Source organism: Pagrus pagrus (assembly GCF_965226575.1).
Source record: "Pagrus pagrus genome assembly, chromosome: 12".
Taxonomy (NCBI): Eukaryota; Metazoa; Chordata; class Actinopteri; order Spariformes; family Sparidae; genus Pagrus; species Pagrus pagrus.
In genome coordinates, this window is record NC_140196.1 from 4,811,539 (window position 1) to 4,827,387 (window position 15,849).

A 15,849-nucleotide genomic window follows, 5' to 3' on the forward strand; every position below is an offset into this window, starting at 1 on the left:
ATCCCGGAGGATTACATAATCTCACTCGTGTCTGGGGCTGAAAAAAAAGCTGTAAATTCAATTATTGTTCAGTGGAAACAGTGTGAAGGAGGAAGACGGCGGCAAGCGTGGAAAATCCTTTTTTAGCCCGAGTGTGTGTGTGTGTGTGTGTGTGTCTGATGCAGACAATCTCTGGACTGCCAGTCTGTTGGGATTGTTGATATCTGGCGCCACCTAGTGGTTAAACCCAGAGCGTGCACTGAGTTTCTGCTGAATCTTCTGTCCTGAATAATTACAGTGAATCTAAATCCATAACAATCAGAGCAGTGATGAAATGTAACTGAGTACATTTACTCAAGTACTGTACTTAAGCACAATTTTGAGGTATGAGTGTTTCCATATTCTGGTACTTTATACTTCCTCTGCACCACATTTTAGATGAAAATACTCCAGTTTTTACTCACTACATTAAATAAATAACTTTAGTTACTTGTTACTTTTCAGATTACAAGCTGCATCAGAGTCAAATGAAAAAGTGATTCCAAGAAAAATCAGAAAATGCAGAATATCTGATAATCAATCAGCCCGTAGTAGAGTTAATGCATACATGTAAATATTTGTGTCATGTACTTTTACTTACTTTCAATACTGAAGTACGTTTAATACCAGATACTTTAAGACCTTTACTTTTTGTTTGAGTGAGTTTCACTTTTGCCAAAGTAATATTTTAACACAATATCTTTACTTTAACTCAACACTGGACTTGAGCCTGGTCTGACTTTGAGTCATTTAAAGCAGATTAGAGACTTGATTCCTGTGATATTTGACTTATTTGAGATGTGGAAGCAAAATCATTTAAGTCTCAAGTTTGGAAATGTTAAAAATACCAAAACAATAAATCTGCAAGTAATGATTGTTGTTATTATAGATTCATCTGCTGATTATTTTCACAGTTACTTGTTTAATCTTTGTCAAAAGCTCCTAGAACCCAAAGTTACAGCTTCAAATTTGATCTTTTGTCGTCATTTATGAAAATAAATGATGAAGAAAAGCAGAAAATCGTCACATTAAGGCAGCTGGAACCATCGTTCATCTATCGACTAACTGACTAATCGACTGATGGTTGCAGCTCCACAATGCAATAAATATAAATCACACAGTAACATTCAGGTCTGCACAACCACACGTACGTCAGGTTTAGTGAGTCTGTGCAGTGAACAGACTCCATTTACTCAACCAGCTTTGAAAACAACCATCCAACTGCTTCAGAGACATTAAATACCTGTAAATGACTTATGAAGATCTGTGACTTGACCTGGAAAATACTTGAAATATTTCTAACTGAAACACACATACCATAGATGCTTTTTATGAATGGTGTGTTCTATCCAGTAAACATAAAAAGGACAGAGGCACAGTAAATTTTATTTGACCTTTATTTACTCAGGGTGGAGAAATCAAGCGTTTTCTCAGGGCCGCTCCGCTGCACGCTCAGACTGTCGTGGAACGGGATGTTGAGCAAACAGACTGAAATATTTAGAGGTTAGGTGTCCTGCTCAAACGGAGAAAACCCAACATCTCACTTCAAAGAGGTTTCTAATGCAGGTAAAAACACTTTCTGTGACATGTTTCCTTTGAATGCATCAGTGGAGCGTCTGTGAGGAAGCTGCTTCACGTTCAGCTGGTTCGTTAGCCGAGGAGCTAACGCAACAAAAGTACTGAACGGACTTCCATGAAACTTGGATGGAGGACGAGTCTCGGCCCACAATAAACTGTATTAACATGTGTGGATCCGGAAATAAGGGACGGATCCAAAAACTTTTTCTTGGGAGATTTTCTGACATTTTTGTTCATTTCTTGGGGAATAACACACGGACCTTGATAAAACAAAATCAGGCGCATTCAGGTGTCTAGCATCTGTGAGTGAGGACGATTTTAATGCAGGTGAAGGGTGCTGTTGGGCCTTGGACCGAGGGGTCGTTACAGTACAACCAGAGAAGTAATAGTATTAGAAGTTTTCCTAAAAAACAAAATATTTCTGGCGTTAACCACATATAGTGAACTTGCATGCTGACATGACAGTTTCTGTTCACAGCAGCATGTAGTGAGTTAAAGGTCCCATATTAGGCTCATTTTCAGGTTCATACTTGTATTTTGAGGGTATATTAGAAAACACACAACTCAAAATTAGTCAGGGATATGAGGATGTGGGTGCATATATGTGTGTGCATGGCCATGCAATTCAGATGTGTCACAGAATAAACAGTCAAGTGAAACACTAAAAAAAACGCTGATCGATCAGAGGTTAAACGATAACGATCAGTTGGACCGGAACACAGCAGTACCACGTTGTAGCGTCCCATGCTGAGTGTGATGTCAGAGGAAAATGGCCGCCAATGCTGCAGCGCCTCTATTCACCCTCCGTCTGAACGCTACGTTTTTAGCTTCTGTCTGTTTATGTCTGATTGGTCGGCTCTCAGTGACATCACAACCTCACGGAAGTCCTGGCGGCTCGTTCAAAGGCACCATTTCTGAATCTGTTGTGCTTTTCTCTGTTGATTGAGCTCTTTAATACTTTCACTGTCTTTACGCGGCACCTAGAAAAGCCTCATAATCAAAGACGACACGCCAATCTCAATTTCTACATCACGATACCTTTAAAATCACAAACTTTGAATTAACAGTCAACATGTGTTTGCCATTGACGATACATTCAAACAGCCACAGTATCCACACGTGTGTTTCAGCCACAGTAACACAGAAAGAAAAACCAGCACATCACAAGGATTTCTAACAAACATTAATCATTCACTGGGACGTGTCCCTAAAAATGTAAAAATATTAAAACCTCCTTGAATCAAGAGACAAAATCAGTTATATAATTATAGAAATAATAATCATGATCGCACGCTTTCACTGTAAAAAGTAAACATCTGCTTCAGAACAAAGATCTGGGACGTTAAAGTATGATCTGTTGGTGTAAACACATTAAATCTGTGTTTATCACTTCACACACATGGCTCTGTGCTCCACTGTGCTCAAAGTTAAAGACACATATTAAAATGAGTTACAGTGTCAACAAAAACACAAAAACAAACACACTTTACTGCCACACAGTGTCGGTCCTCGCATCAGAACTCTGTCAGATTATAATTAAAGTAAACAGTCGACACACAGTTTATAAAGTCACATCATAAATCACGTGACAGTGACAGCAATCGAAACAGTAACGACCAGCGGTCTGTAAACCACCTCATCACCAGAGCAGGTAACAATTTAAAGGGTCAGTTCACACAAATCACAAAAACAGAGAGGGCAGGTAGTTTCACATTCTTGTGTTGAGATTTTCTACCTTTTCCGCCCAAGTATGAACTTATTATCCCTGCATTAACTCAACAACACTGCAACATACAACAGCTTTTAACTGGAAACAAAGTACGATCACTGTTACAGAAACTACAGTACCTGCAGATTTCACAGGGATGAGTGATTAAATATGTCGTGATTTGAGTGACTGACCCTTTAAAAGACAACTTATTATTAATATAAATGACTTTTGAATATAAAAAATGAACAGTTTTGACTTGATTTTTAGAGGAACACGTAGAAAATAAGGACAGGAAGTGACAAGATACCGATGCAACTCTGCAAATCTGTAAGTTTTTATCGATTCCAGATCAATTTTCTGGTGGGATTAAAAGGTTTTCCGCGTCGATGCAGCTGTTTCGTTATCTCTTGAGTCTGAACACGTCGATGGGTGAGTCACGGTGGCTGTCGACCAAAGCACAGCCTTCGTTTTTAAACACTTCAGCTCAGCTGCCTGCGTGGTGCTAATTTTATTAAAACATGGGATGTTTACTCTGCTGCTCGGCCGGGAAGCAGCGGCGTCAAACACGCGGCATTCCTGGAAGCTCATGTTGCGTAGAAAGACGTTTTCCACCCTTTACTTGAATGATCCGTTCACAGACATTACAACCAGCGCTGCTGTCATCGTCGTCTTCCTCCCCACCATGACTCCTTCTTGTTGCAGGTGTCCAGCAGTGTAGACGCAGTGTCACTGATTGGACAAACATGCCGGCACAGATAAAAAGAGACTGACTATCTCTTGACTCAACTGAAAAGACGTGTTTTGTGAAAGTATCTGAAAGAGTTTCGCTTCAACGGAGTGGATCAGGAGTCGACTCACCTGTTTCCCACTTTTTTTCACTGGATCCAGGAAGCGACGACGTAACAATAAAACAAACAAACAACATTTTCAGAACGTCTCTGACCGTCGCCTCAGATCCGATTGGACATCATCCTGGTGTTCAGTTTCAGAAAGAAAGTCTGCAGCTTGCACACGCGGCACTTTTTCTTCTTCTTTTTCTTCCGACTGTTGCGACCCTTCTTGTACACGCCCTGATATTTCCCCTCCTCGTCCTCCTCCTCGTCCACCCAGGGCACCCAGGCTCCGTCGTGCTGGTTGGGGTCGGCTCGAGGGTCGTCGGGGGGGAAGTAAACCGGCACGGCTGTTTGGTTGTAGTAGGCGAGTCGGGCCAGCAGCTGCTGGACCACGTCCGGTCTCTGGTCTGACAGGTCCCGCCGCTCGCACGGGTCGGCTGTGATGTTGAACAACCAGACGTTCCTGTGGGTGGAGGGTCGGTGGAAGGACGCGACGGATCGTTCAAGGTTCCACCAGGAACCAGGGAAAGTGGAGAGAACCTGAGGATCAACATTAGCTGTTATTTATGTTCTGTATTTAAAATTAATCGTATTAAAATGAGTCTAAATGTGTTGCGGTACCTGTTGGGGGACCCAGTCTCCGTGGCCCGGGTCTCCCGTCAGCAGCTTCCAGTCTCCGACTCTGATGGCAGCCTGGACCGACGTGTCCCACACCGGCTGGAACAACTGGAGCCTGAGCTGGGGCGTGTGATGAGGTCTGGGCAGCAGCGTCTGGGACTGGGACATGTTTTGGTATTTGGAAAATGTCTGTCTGGACTTTGACTTTAAGAGTAATTTAAGCTGTCTCTTGGATTTGGGTTGAGGTGGTCTAGACCGGGACAGGTTCTGTTTCTGGGATGTGGTCCGTCTGGATTTCGACTTTGCACGCGGGTGGATCTGAGGCTTTAAGGATTTGGGCCGAGATGTTCCCGACGCTGACGGAGTGCCGCCGGACATCAGGAACGGTTTGTAATGTGTCAGTTTCTGGTTCTGAGGGAAGACTCTGGTCTTGAGTTTGGGTTTCAGTTTAGATTTTTGCAGAGGATTAACCTTCAGTTTGGGAAGAGGCTTGGATTTAGGTTTGGGCTTCGACTTCTTGCTGGTCTTTAACTTGAACGCTGACTTCTGCTTCGGTTGCTGCCTCAGGGCCTTCTTCTTCTTTGGCTTCTTGAAGCCCGGGCCGTCTGGTTTGTTTCCTGACATGTGAAACAAAAACACACAAGAATGAGACCCCGAGGACATGCTGCTGTAGCAACGTGTCATCACACCCTGCTTTAACGTCTATTTTACTCTAAATCTGACCATAATTTACTAAATGAACACCGCGCTGTATTGAAGAACACTTGAAACTTGCATTTAAGACCATAATCTCATTCCTAATCTGTTTACTGAGGTAATAAATCAAGTGAGAAGTCGGGTCAGTGTCTCATAAGCTCATAATCGAATGTATTTACACCCCACAACATTTGACTTTGTCTCTCAGTAACCTCGCTTTTATTTTCATGTTGTTCGTCACCTGACTCTCTCTGTCTGTTGGCCTCCCAGCTCATGGTTTGTGCGGGTTTGTGCAGAGGGTCGATGTTGTGAAGGATCTCCTGACGAGGTGAGTCCTTCCCTTCACTGATGGCGGGCCAAACATCAAACCCATCGAGGCCCTGACTCTGAGAGGGACATAAAAACACAGAACATACAAAGAAAAGGTCGTACGAAGAGTAACGAGAGGTCCCTCTGACGTCTCTTTATGTGTGCCACATGAATAACTGTCCACGTTGTCCTGCAGTAATGTTTTTCCAGAGCAAAAACTCTAAATTTACCTCACAGGATTAAATAATAATGCATTTCCTTTGGTAACAGTAGCCATCGAGTTTCTGGATTAGTCAGATCTTCTTGCTTGCCTTTCTTATCTGTATTGGCAGCAGAAAACTAGTCGCATACTGAGCCAACAAAGCACTCTGGGATCTGTACACAGGCTGCGCTGACATGCCAGTAAAATGAATCTGCCTGAACTAAAACACAAAGCGTCTTTGTGGCCGCTGTTTAAAAATAGTGGTGCACTTATCATTATAGGTCAAGAGCACATTAATCTGCATGATGACAGTTTTACGGTAGCAGTGCAACCAGAACTTCAGCTAAAATCTGAGCTGATTAATGTAGATGGACCCACGACGTTCAGCCGTCACCGTGACTCCTGCAGAGTAAAGTTTTGGCTCAACAACAAGGAAAACATACAGAACCTAAATCCAGTGTCCTCCTGAAGCCTCACAATAAAGTGATAGTTCAGATCAGGAGCCTGGGTGGCCGACGGGGGAAACACGTCCTTAAATCTGGTCTTTACAGCACGATAACATGTTCAGTAATGCGCTTTTTCCACTGACCTGGCTGATGTTTCCCCCGGCCAGGCCCACCAGCGTGGGGAACCAGTCGGTGATGTGCAGCAGAGCTGTGGAGACCCGTCTCCTGCGTCTCAACAACGGGCTGTGAACGAACGCCACTCCGCGGACTCCACCTTCCCAGTACGTACCCTGGAGACACAGTCAGGATGTTTAGGTGCGAACGTCTGAGAGCTCTTCACATGAGCCTTTTAATACTTTTAATATCGCGTGAAACAAGAGTCATTTCTACCTTTCGGCCTCGCAGCGGCCAGTTGCTCCCTCCGGTGAACGGCTGGGCCCCGTTGTCGGTGGAGTAGATGATGACGCTGTTCCGGTAGTACCCGTTCTTTCTCAGAGCGTAGGTGACGTTTCGGACCGCCTCGTCCACTGTGGACACCATGGCGGCGAACTTTCTCCTGGCGACGTTGACCATGTCTCGGTAAGGGTAGATGTAGGACTTGGGAGTCTGTAGAGGAGTGTGAACCGCCTGCAGGACAAACATTTACACAGCGTGTTTACACGTCTTGGATCTATTTATCCATCTGGATTGTTTTTGTAAATCATGACACGTTTACTACAGATAGTCCACAGACATGTTGTGAGCAGCGTGTGATGTGAACATGTTGACAGGGACAATATTTCATCACTCCGATTGAAGATTTCGTGTCGACTGTTTCCATGTGGTGGGATCAACAGGGTCCGGTGTTTACATCCAACAGACTGAAACAGCTGTGTGTCGAACACAAAAGGCATTTTACGTCATGCATTCCTCGTCCTCGTAGGTATTTTATCTCTTGTTGACGTGTCTGATCAGCTCCCTGTCTCAAAGATGGATATCTGTCGTCGTCCGTGCTCAGTTCTCTCATCGGTTTGGACCTGTTTGTTCTGACTGAGGTGTTTATATGGAGCATTTTTGTTCCGTTTGGGCTTTTAAACCGATTATAATCTGATTATTAGGCTCCATGTAAACGCAGCTGATGATGGCGTCCTCCTCGGCTGAGCTGTAACATCAGCTAGTAGAAGCACGCTTTCTTCTGCTCGGTGAAACTACTCACACCGAGGTCTATGGATGATCTTTAGTAACTGGGCCATGGTTTCTGGAAAGAGACATTGTTGTCGAGTGTTGTTGTTGCTGCTTTGAGCCAAATGCTGTCCAGTTCCATTATATTTGAAAGAAGGCAGAAATCTTGATGGCTGATATCTAAACTCTAGACAAGGTAAGAGGAAACATGTGTATTTAATTGATTTGATTTGTTGGTGAGCTGTCCCTTTAAAGAAACACAGGGTGCTTTTCAAAGTAAAATACACAAAAAGGTGTTAGAAATGGCCAACACTCCACTGGTATGATTCATATCTGGCTAAAAACTAAGACATTATGATATAATTGGCTGATTTGTTCATTTTGAGACGTGTTAACAGTATTCAGCCACCGTCACACTCTCTGAGTTTGCTCCTGATCCTCTTCATCTACCCGGAAACCCGCCACAACACTTACTGATGGCTGGAAGTTGAAATGAGGACTGTTTATTTGATTTCTTCCTGGCAGGGGGGCAGAGAAAAAAATCCAATAAAACAATCCTCTGGTTTGTTTTTGCCGTTTCTTGTCAGGGCATCGGCTCGATTTCAACAAAACCTTTTCATCCCAAAACTGTGACATCAAATCAACACAGCTGCCCAGAAAACTCAACAATAAACAAAAAAAAAAAATCAGCTCTGTTGAGTTTAAACAGTCTTTTCTGTGCCGCCTGCTTTCAAATGAAACGGTTCTGGTCCATATGAGCAGAACAGTCTCCGTAAGGTTCTGATGCTCGTAGACAAACAAACACTTTGATGTGGCCTCGCTGTTGTTCAGTCTCCACATCCAGACGTAAACTATCGCTGCGTCAGAACACATGTCGGCCTCGAGAGCATTTGACCTATTTTCCTCAAACTAGTTTTCTCCCTGTATGTTTATTGAAAACGTCTTCTTTTTCATTTTGACGGGCTCAAGCCTTCATCACTTTACCAGATGCATATGCTTTTATTGACATTTTTCCTGATATCAGACCTCTTGTCTGTTACCTGGAGGGAGAGCAGCAGGAAGAGCGGCCTCTCCGTGGGGTCGTGACTCTCCAGGATCTTACGAGCTCTCTGCGTGAAGAGCGCGGTCGAGTATTTCCCCTCCTGGCCCCACGCCACGCCCTCGTTTTCATGGAGATCGTACCCACATAACCCCGGGCCATCGCAGGACCCGTAACTGAGGACAGATGGTAGAAATCTGAGTTATAGACACGGATAATGGAAAACAGGGGCGACGAAACATTTTGTTCGGGATCATCATAATCACACGCTTTCACCTGTAATAATCCACACTTCCTGTTAAAGAACCGAAGAAGCTGTCGAAACCTTTCCTGGTGGGCAGGCAGGCCTTCCTGGAGAAGCAAATGTAATAACATTATACGACACTGTTATAAACAAGCAGCTTACAAAAGGTATAATCTGGTTACGTTCATTGTTTTTCCACCAGAACATGTTGAGTGTGTCTTTGAGGAAACATTTGCACAGCTGATTTTTTTTAAAAAGTTGATTGTTTACATCATGTTTGCTCTGTTTCTGAGATTTCTCTGTGTATGACCCTCAGTGGAAAAGTGTGAAATCAGCAGGAATGCGTATCGTGGCCGTATGTGTGCTAATGGGATCCACACATCTAAACATCTAATACATGATGTGTGACTCTTTCTACCACGAGCAGTTTGTACACGCTGCCGGTCGTCCACACGGCGGGTCAGTGTGTGTGAGAGGTTAAGGACTCAGACTCGGCGTCTGGATGTTTTTGACCACAGCGCCTGAAACCGCCCCGAGGCTTTCCAGCGTCGGATTAGACGAGGCCGAGTCCGGCTGTAATCTGCAACTGATCAAAACCAACAATCTGACATCGACACGCTCTTCACGCAGAGAGTGTGGAAAAGCAAGCTCTCTTCTTTTTCCATTGTTCACAACACTATTCGTGTCACTTTTATGTCACTTTCTGTGTTTTGTTAACCCCGTGTGTCTTCTCTAAAAACCCCTTTTACACATGCAGACTACAGCTGAAACTTCAGGGGTCATGTGTGAAAGACCCTGTCCCTCATGTGGACGCACCGATCACGACTCTGTGGATGACATATTTGCATCCGTGACTGTCACACTGAACACTGAACAGCAACAACTCCTCGCCCTCCATGTTCCTGATGTCTTTCGCCACGTACACACACACACACACACACACACACACACACACATCTGGTCCTGTCATGTACAAACAAGTCTGTTTTGAGTTTGACGACAAAAACAAAATGATAAAAATCTTTTAAAAGACATTTGAGCTTCTGATTTCTTCGGGACAACCCAAATGAAAACTGAGCGACGTGCGGTCTCCGCCTCACCTATAGAAGCCCAGGTGCCACTTGCCGATCATGTGCGTGGCGTAGCCGGCCTCGCGCAGCCTCTCGGGCAGCGTGTCCATGTGTGACGGCAGGCAGCTCGGCTGACTGGGTCTGATGATGGAGTGCTGAAGTCCCGTGTGGATCTGATATCTGGAGGAGAACAAGACGGACTAACTGCTCACAGTGCGACTCAGACCGGGACTCGTTTCTTCTCAGAGAGCGAGGTTGCCTAATCGATAATCAGATTATTCAGAGCAGCCACCTCATTTGAACCAGAGCCGCCTCGGACTCTGAGAACTGTTCTGGTTTCAGTTCTGTGACATGAAGCGGCTGCTTGAGGATCAATAAAGTCTCATCCTAATAATCACAACAACAAACAAAGACGTAAATGAATGAATGTGTGTACCTGCCGGTGAGGAGCTGGCTGCGTGACGGCGTGCAGATGGGCTGAACGTAGTAGTTCTCCAGCTTCACGCCCTCCGCCGCCAGTTTGTCCAGCGTCGGGGTCTTGAGGGTCGGGTTGTGGTAGCCGATGTCGTTAAAACCCTGTTGTAGAGTTCAGATTCAGATCATGTCCTTCTGTAGTTCTTGGAAAAGCACTTTTTCCTAATGTGATACTTGTCTCCTGCAGGGTCGTAACAACACGACAGACTCTTAATATCTTCCTGCATGTCGGAGCCATTTTCAACTGTTTTTAAAGAACTGTTTTACGTTTTGTTTTATTATCGCAAATGTTTCCAACCCGGAGACATCCATCATTTCATTCAGGCTAACAGCGCGTTTCATTCGTTCACCTGTCGCCAGAGCTCCAGTGGAAACACCAGATGATCCGTCAGCGGAGGGAAAGTGGCGTCCCGTCAGCAAAAATACGACTTGAATAAAGCTTTTTAAACGTCGCCTCGTCTGAGTCACGTCAGACAGATGTTCATCGACAATGGTGGTTGCTGTTTAACGAGGAAGAAGACAATTGATGGAGCCGACACTCTTTCATCTCGGTCATCTAGACTTTGTTTATGTGCATTTTTTGGGGGTTTGTGCCTTTTAATTAAGACATTTTGGTTTAGTTCATGTGAGAAGAGCAGATACTGGCAAACTAAAAAACCCACCAATTAAACTGGTGGTTTTATTGTACGCATGCATTTTCAATTAAACGTCACGGTAGCTTAAAAATAACAAACAGTCACGACTAAAGTCCGACCGATGGATATTTTGGCGTTTGAGAAATGGCTATAAACTGATTTTTTCAATATGTTTGTACCAAATTGTGATCAACTGACTGTTTTTTTTAAAATAATGATGATGGGAGGACTTTTCTCTGTTTTACTGTTGCTTAACCAACATTTTCAATTATTTTTGACCTACTTTTCCAGTTTTATGCCATAAAAAACTTTTAAATTACAAAATAAAGTCCCTTCTGAAGCCCATAATTTAAGAAATCACCACCAACAGCTGAATTTAGACTGTACCATGTGTAAGAAATCATCTTTTCATATGTAACATGATCATAGATTTGAAGTTTTTGATAACACACTGGACTTTGGGTGTTAAATCAGAGACCTCATCATCTCCCTCTCACTCACCTGGTCGTCGATGAGGATAAAGACGATGTGCGGCTGGTTCTTCTTCTTCTCTCCGGCCTCGTCGCTCTGAGTGTTCCTGTCATTCTGGTGCTTGGTCTGGTCGGGCTTGGACCGATGAGCCGACAGGCAGCCGAGGCTGAAGAAAACACTCAGCAGAGTCAGAGCCGCAGCGGCCGCCTGCATCTTTCCTGCACGGAAAAAAAACAACAAACAATGACAATACAGCGAGAAAAAAAACACTCCTACCAACAAAAAACCCCAGCGAAGCTCTGCTTAGAAATGTCTGAGTCGACACAAATTCACACAAGCATGCCATCAGCGGCGGACTCACTGTAGATCATAAAACCACATTTGAGATGGACTTGCCAACTTGGCTGTAACTGCGATCTGAAACACATCCATCTGCTGCCGAGAGAGCGAGAGCTGAGCGCCGAGGAGGTCTTTTTTTAACCATTTACAATCTCTGGAGCTGAATCATCAAACCAGTGAAGAGCGATGACAAGACGGGTCGAGCCAGAACCAGAGCAGAACAGTTTCATTGTGACTCTTCTCTATTCTTTGATTATTTACTGTCCTATTTAACTGAGTCTCTTATGTTTCAAAGTGTACGAGTGTTCAGCAAACTCCTCTTATTTCTGTGTATATGTGCTGATATCGATATAAACTGTGCTGTCGTCTCGGTTGTCTGATTTTGTCTAATCACAAGACGGATCAACACAATTGATTACATTAAGAAGCTCATTTGTTTTTGTCGTGAGAGAGTCGCCGTGGTTTAAATGTTCTGACAGACGAAACATCTGTCGGTCGAAGCAGATTAATCGATTAGTCGATGGAAAGAAAATTAGCTGCAGACTTTTTGGATGATCGATTTGCCTTTGAAATCTTTTTTTTCCTGCTTCCAGCTTCGTAAATGTGAGAATTTGCTGCTTTTCTTTGTTATTTGTGACAGTAAGTGAAGAGTCTTTGGGTTTTTTGGACTTTGGTCGGACAAAAAGAAGTCGTCAATTCAGAAATGTTCACACTTTTTATCCTGATTTATCTTGAAATAATCAGCAGATTGACTGATAATGGAAATAATTAACGCAGCCTCAGTCCAAACGCAGTTTTTAAGAACTAAACCAGCTTTAACACAACATGCTGGTCTTTTAAGCTCTAAGTCAAAACAGGAAAATGTGTAATATTTGTGTTAATACTGGGAAATTTGTGTTATGAGCTTTATATATTATCTGTGAAATACTAGCCGATAGAAAGAGCCGACAACATGAAGCCACATTGCTTTCCTTCATTGACTTAACAAACACAGATGTTGCATGTTTCACCCGACCAACGGTCCAAAAACCCAGAAAATGTTCTGTCAGTCGCTTGACTTTGTTTCAGCAGCAGTCGACTGCATTACGCTTGTCGTTCTCTCTGATATTTAGTCGTAAACTTCACATTAAAATGTAATGAACCAGAGAAACAACAACACACTCCGGCTTTAAGGTTCTGACACGGTCCAAACAAGATCTCCTCCTGAAACCAACGGGTCCAGAGAAGCTTCTCAGAGATGCTGAGCGCTGCAGTCTGCTCTCAGTCGAGTCGGGATCCTGTTGAAGGAAGCGAGCGAGCAGATTGTTTGAGTCTGTATCAGCTGTGACATGTTTACAAACCTGACTGACTCACAGCAGCTGCCTGGGCTCTGAATGGTAGCAGAGCTGGTGACCATTACTACTGATGACTGGGACTGGTTTCCCACGAGGTGAGGTACTGGTGTTCATGGCAACAGCAGAGGACTCTCTCTCCCACACACACACACACACACACACTTCCCAATATTTCTGAGTGTGTGTGTGTGTGTGTGCGTGTGTGTGTTTGCCCTCCTGTGACAGCCTGTTGGTTCAGACTGTGCAGGCTCAGACTGGTCCTGGTCCTATTTAACATTTTCTTTTGATATAAGTCTGCAGCTTGTGTCTTGTCATGAACTGACTGAGCCCTGTTAGAAATACACACTATTAATCAATAACAGTTTTAATTGATTGATTGAAAGTCTGACATCACTGTACCAGCACATCAAAATCAGCACATTTCTCTATGAATACACAACAAGCTGTATTATAATTATTTCAAAGCCAGGCCTGAATCAATACCTCGATACTGGATCAATGAGAGTGAACGGCTCTGCTCCTCTTCCTCCTCTTCCTCTTCCTCTTCCTCCCCGCGGCTCCTCACTTCATTCTCCTCACCTCGACTCTTTTCCTCGGCTCGCGGTGAGTTTGGTCGCAGTTTGCAGGAGACGCCGCATGTCCCCAAGTTTCCACAGCGCTTTCCTTCCTTCCAGTCAGAAGCGTCCCAATGAAATACGACCAGCGTCAAGCTGGGCCCGGCACCGCGCTGCCACTACCGGCCCGACCTGTCAAAATAAAACACTCGTGCTGCAGGCTCAAGCACCACATAGGATAAATATAATTTAATACCATAAAATACCATTTAAAGATCAATTAAAAAACTGAGTCACAGTTATAAGGTATAAGCTTTAATTTATATTTCAGACGTCATTATGAATAGAAGCATTAATTACATTTGGTGCCTGGTTAAGTCTCAAAAATAACAATCATTACCTGAGAAAAATGACATTTGAGTGACTAATAGCTATGGAAGGCTAAGGAGTCTAGCTAACAGTTGAAGGAAGACCGCTAACCAAACGCAGCTAATGCCAGTGTGAAACTTAGCAAGTAGTAGCTAATTAGCTAACGTATGTTTTATTCATTAATGTGTTTATTAGCAAAGTTGTAAATGAAATAACTTTTAACCCAAAATATAGCCTATATTATTAAAATTGGAAAATAAAAAACCTTGAAACTTATCAACGTTATAAGATACTGGTCCAATATTAACCGTATCTTGGCACCTAGCTATCAGCTAAAGTTAGCTGGCAACCCTATTGTTAAGGAGCTAATAGAGGTATGTTTGCTGCCGTATATATACCGCTAATAATCGCGGCATACGCTAGTTTGAAACTTACCTTGTGTTTGCTAACATTAATTAGCTAACTTTCTTTTTTGATTGATGTTATTTATTACTTTGTTAGTAACAAATCTTATATAGATAGTTTATACAATAGTAACTAGTATCTATTATTCTTTCTTTGTAAAAAGAAAAAAACGTTTAATGAAATCTTAAGTAAAAATAAAAGTATGGTTCACATTTTGTACTACCATGTCATTTGCGCGTGCCTTTACCATTTCAAGCATTAATTGTAAAATATAAATATAATATATATGATAGACAGAAAATGAAGAGAGTCGCAAACCAACATTCATAATGTTCGTAAGCTAATGTCAGTTCCATTGATTCAAACTGGTACGTTTTGTCTTTTATTTTGAAGGCTGAATCACTCCACATCCGCTGTTCTACACGTCATTTTCGCGCCTTGACGCAGGCAGTACGGTAATAAAGCCCCTCAGCCCTTTAACATTTAACACCAGCGCTGCTCGTTCAACGGTTTCTTTAACATGTTTCTTTTGCTCGGGACGTGTTTTCAGACTTCCGGCTCGTGTGTCCGTGTGAACATCCTCCGGGCGGTGTGACTGCGGGCCGTGGAGCTGTTGGACCGGCCGGAGGATCCAGCTGGCACCGCGAAGGAAACCAGGAATTTCTCTCTTTACGCAACACAACGTACTGTACAGATGAGAAAACTTGCATCAAGTCCTCCAGAGACACACCGGAGTGAGACCGGAAACAGGTCACATTAATCAGGAAATAAAAGCCTTTAATTATTCCAGGAAGCATCACTAATACTCTCCGCATCATTATGAGGTCACAGCAGCAACGATGATGATGGATGGTTATTTAAAAACACCTCAACATAACTTTTTGTCTTGGTTTATAACACCACTTTACTATTTCCTCCGACTACTGTTACTCATCCAAACAATCTGTCTCAGTTTGGAAAATGTAAAAAAATAAAAAAGTGCGCCGGTGAGTCTTCCTGCTCCAAGTTTACAAAGTGGCCGATAGAAGTCGTGTGTGATTTATTAAACCCCTGATTCACTGGTAGTGAGCGATGCAAGAAGGAATGTTTGCCAGACGCTGTTGTGGCTCCACTGGAAAAGAAACAGTTGTTCAACCCCCCCGCATACTGACACACACAGTTTTTTAACCCCTAAATGTCCTTTAATTTCATGTTTATTCAAGTTTTTTAGCCAAGTTAAGTCAAAAACGTGTGAATTATAATCAAAGTTATTAGATACAAATCAAAATATTGAGTTTCTGAGTTCAAATTATGAGCTAGAAGTCAAATTGAGATAGTTTAGCACATAAGTGTCATAATTTATA

At 43.2% G+C, this 15,849-nt stretch overlaps 1 protein-coding gene across 1 annotated transcript; it reads right to left on the reverse strand.

The window, feature by feature from the left end:
- Window positions 1–1,433: 1,433 nt before the first annotated feature.
- Window positions 1,434–13,834, reverse strand: LOC311266236 (arylsulfatase I-like). Its single transcript, XM_084368510.1, has 11 exons — window positions 13,662–13,834; window positions 11,536–11,723; window positions 10,362–10,501; window positions 9,956–10,105; window positions 8,888–8,962; window positions 8,613–8,787; window positions 6,802–7,038; window positions 6,555–6,701; window positions 5,696–5,840; window positions 4,762–5,375; window positions 1,434–4,680 (listed from the first exon to the last, which is right to left on the reverse strand). Exons 2-11 carry the CDS (start codon window positions 11,716–11,718, stop codon window positions 4,258–4,260), a joined length of 2,289 nt encoding a protein of 762 aa, XP_084224636.1. The 5' UTR covers window positions 11,719–11,723; window positions 13,662–13,834; the 3' UTR covers window positions 1,434–4,257.
- Window positions 13,835–15,849: the final 2,015 nt, after the last annotated feature.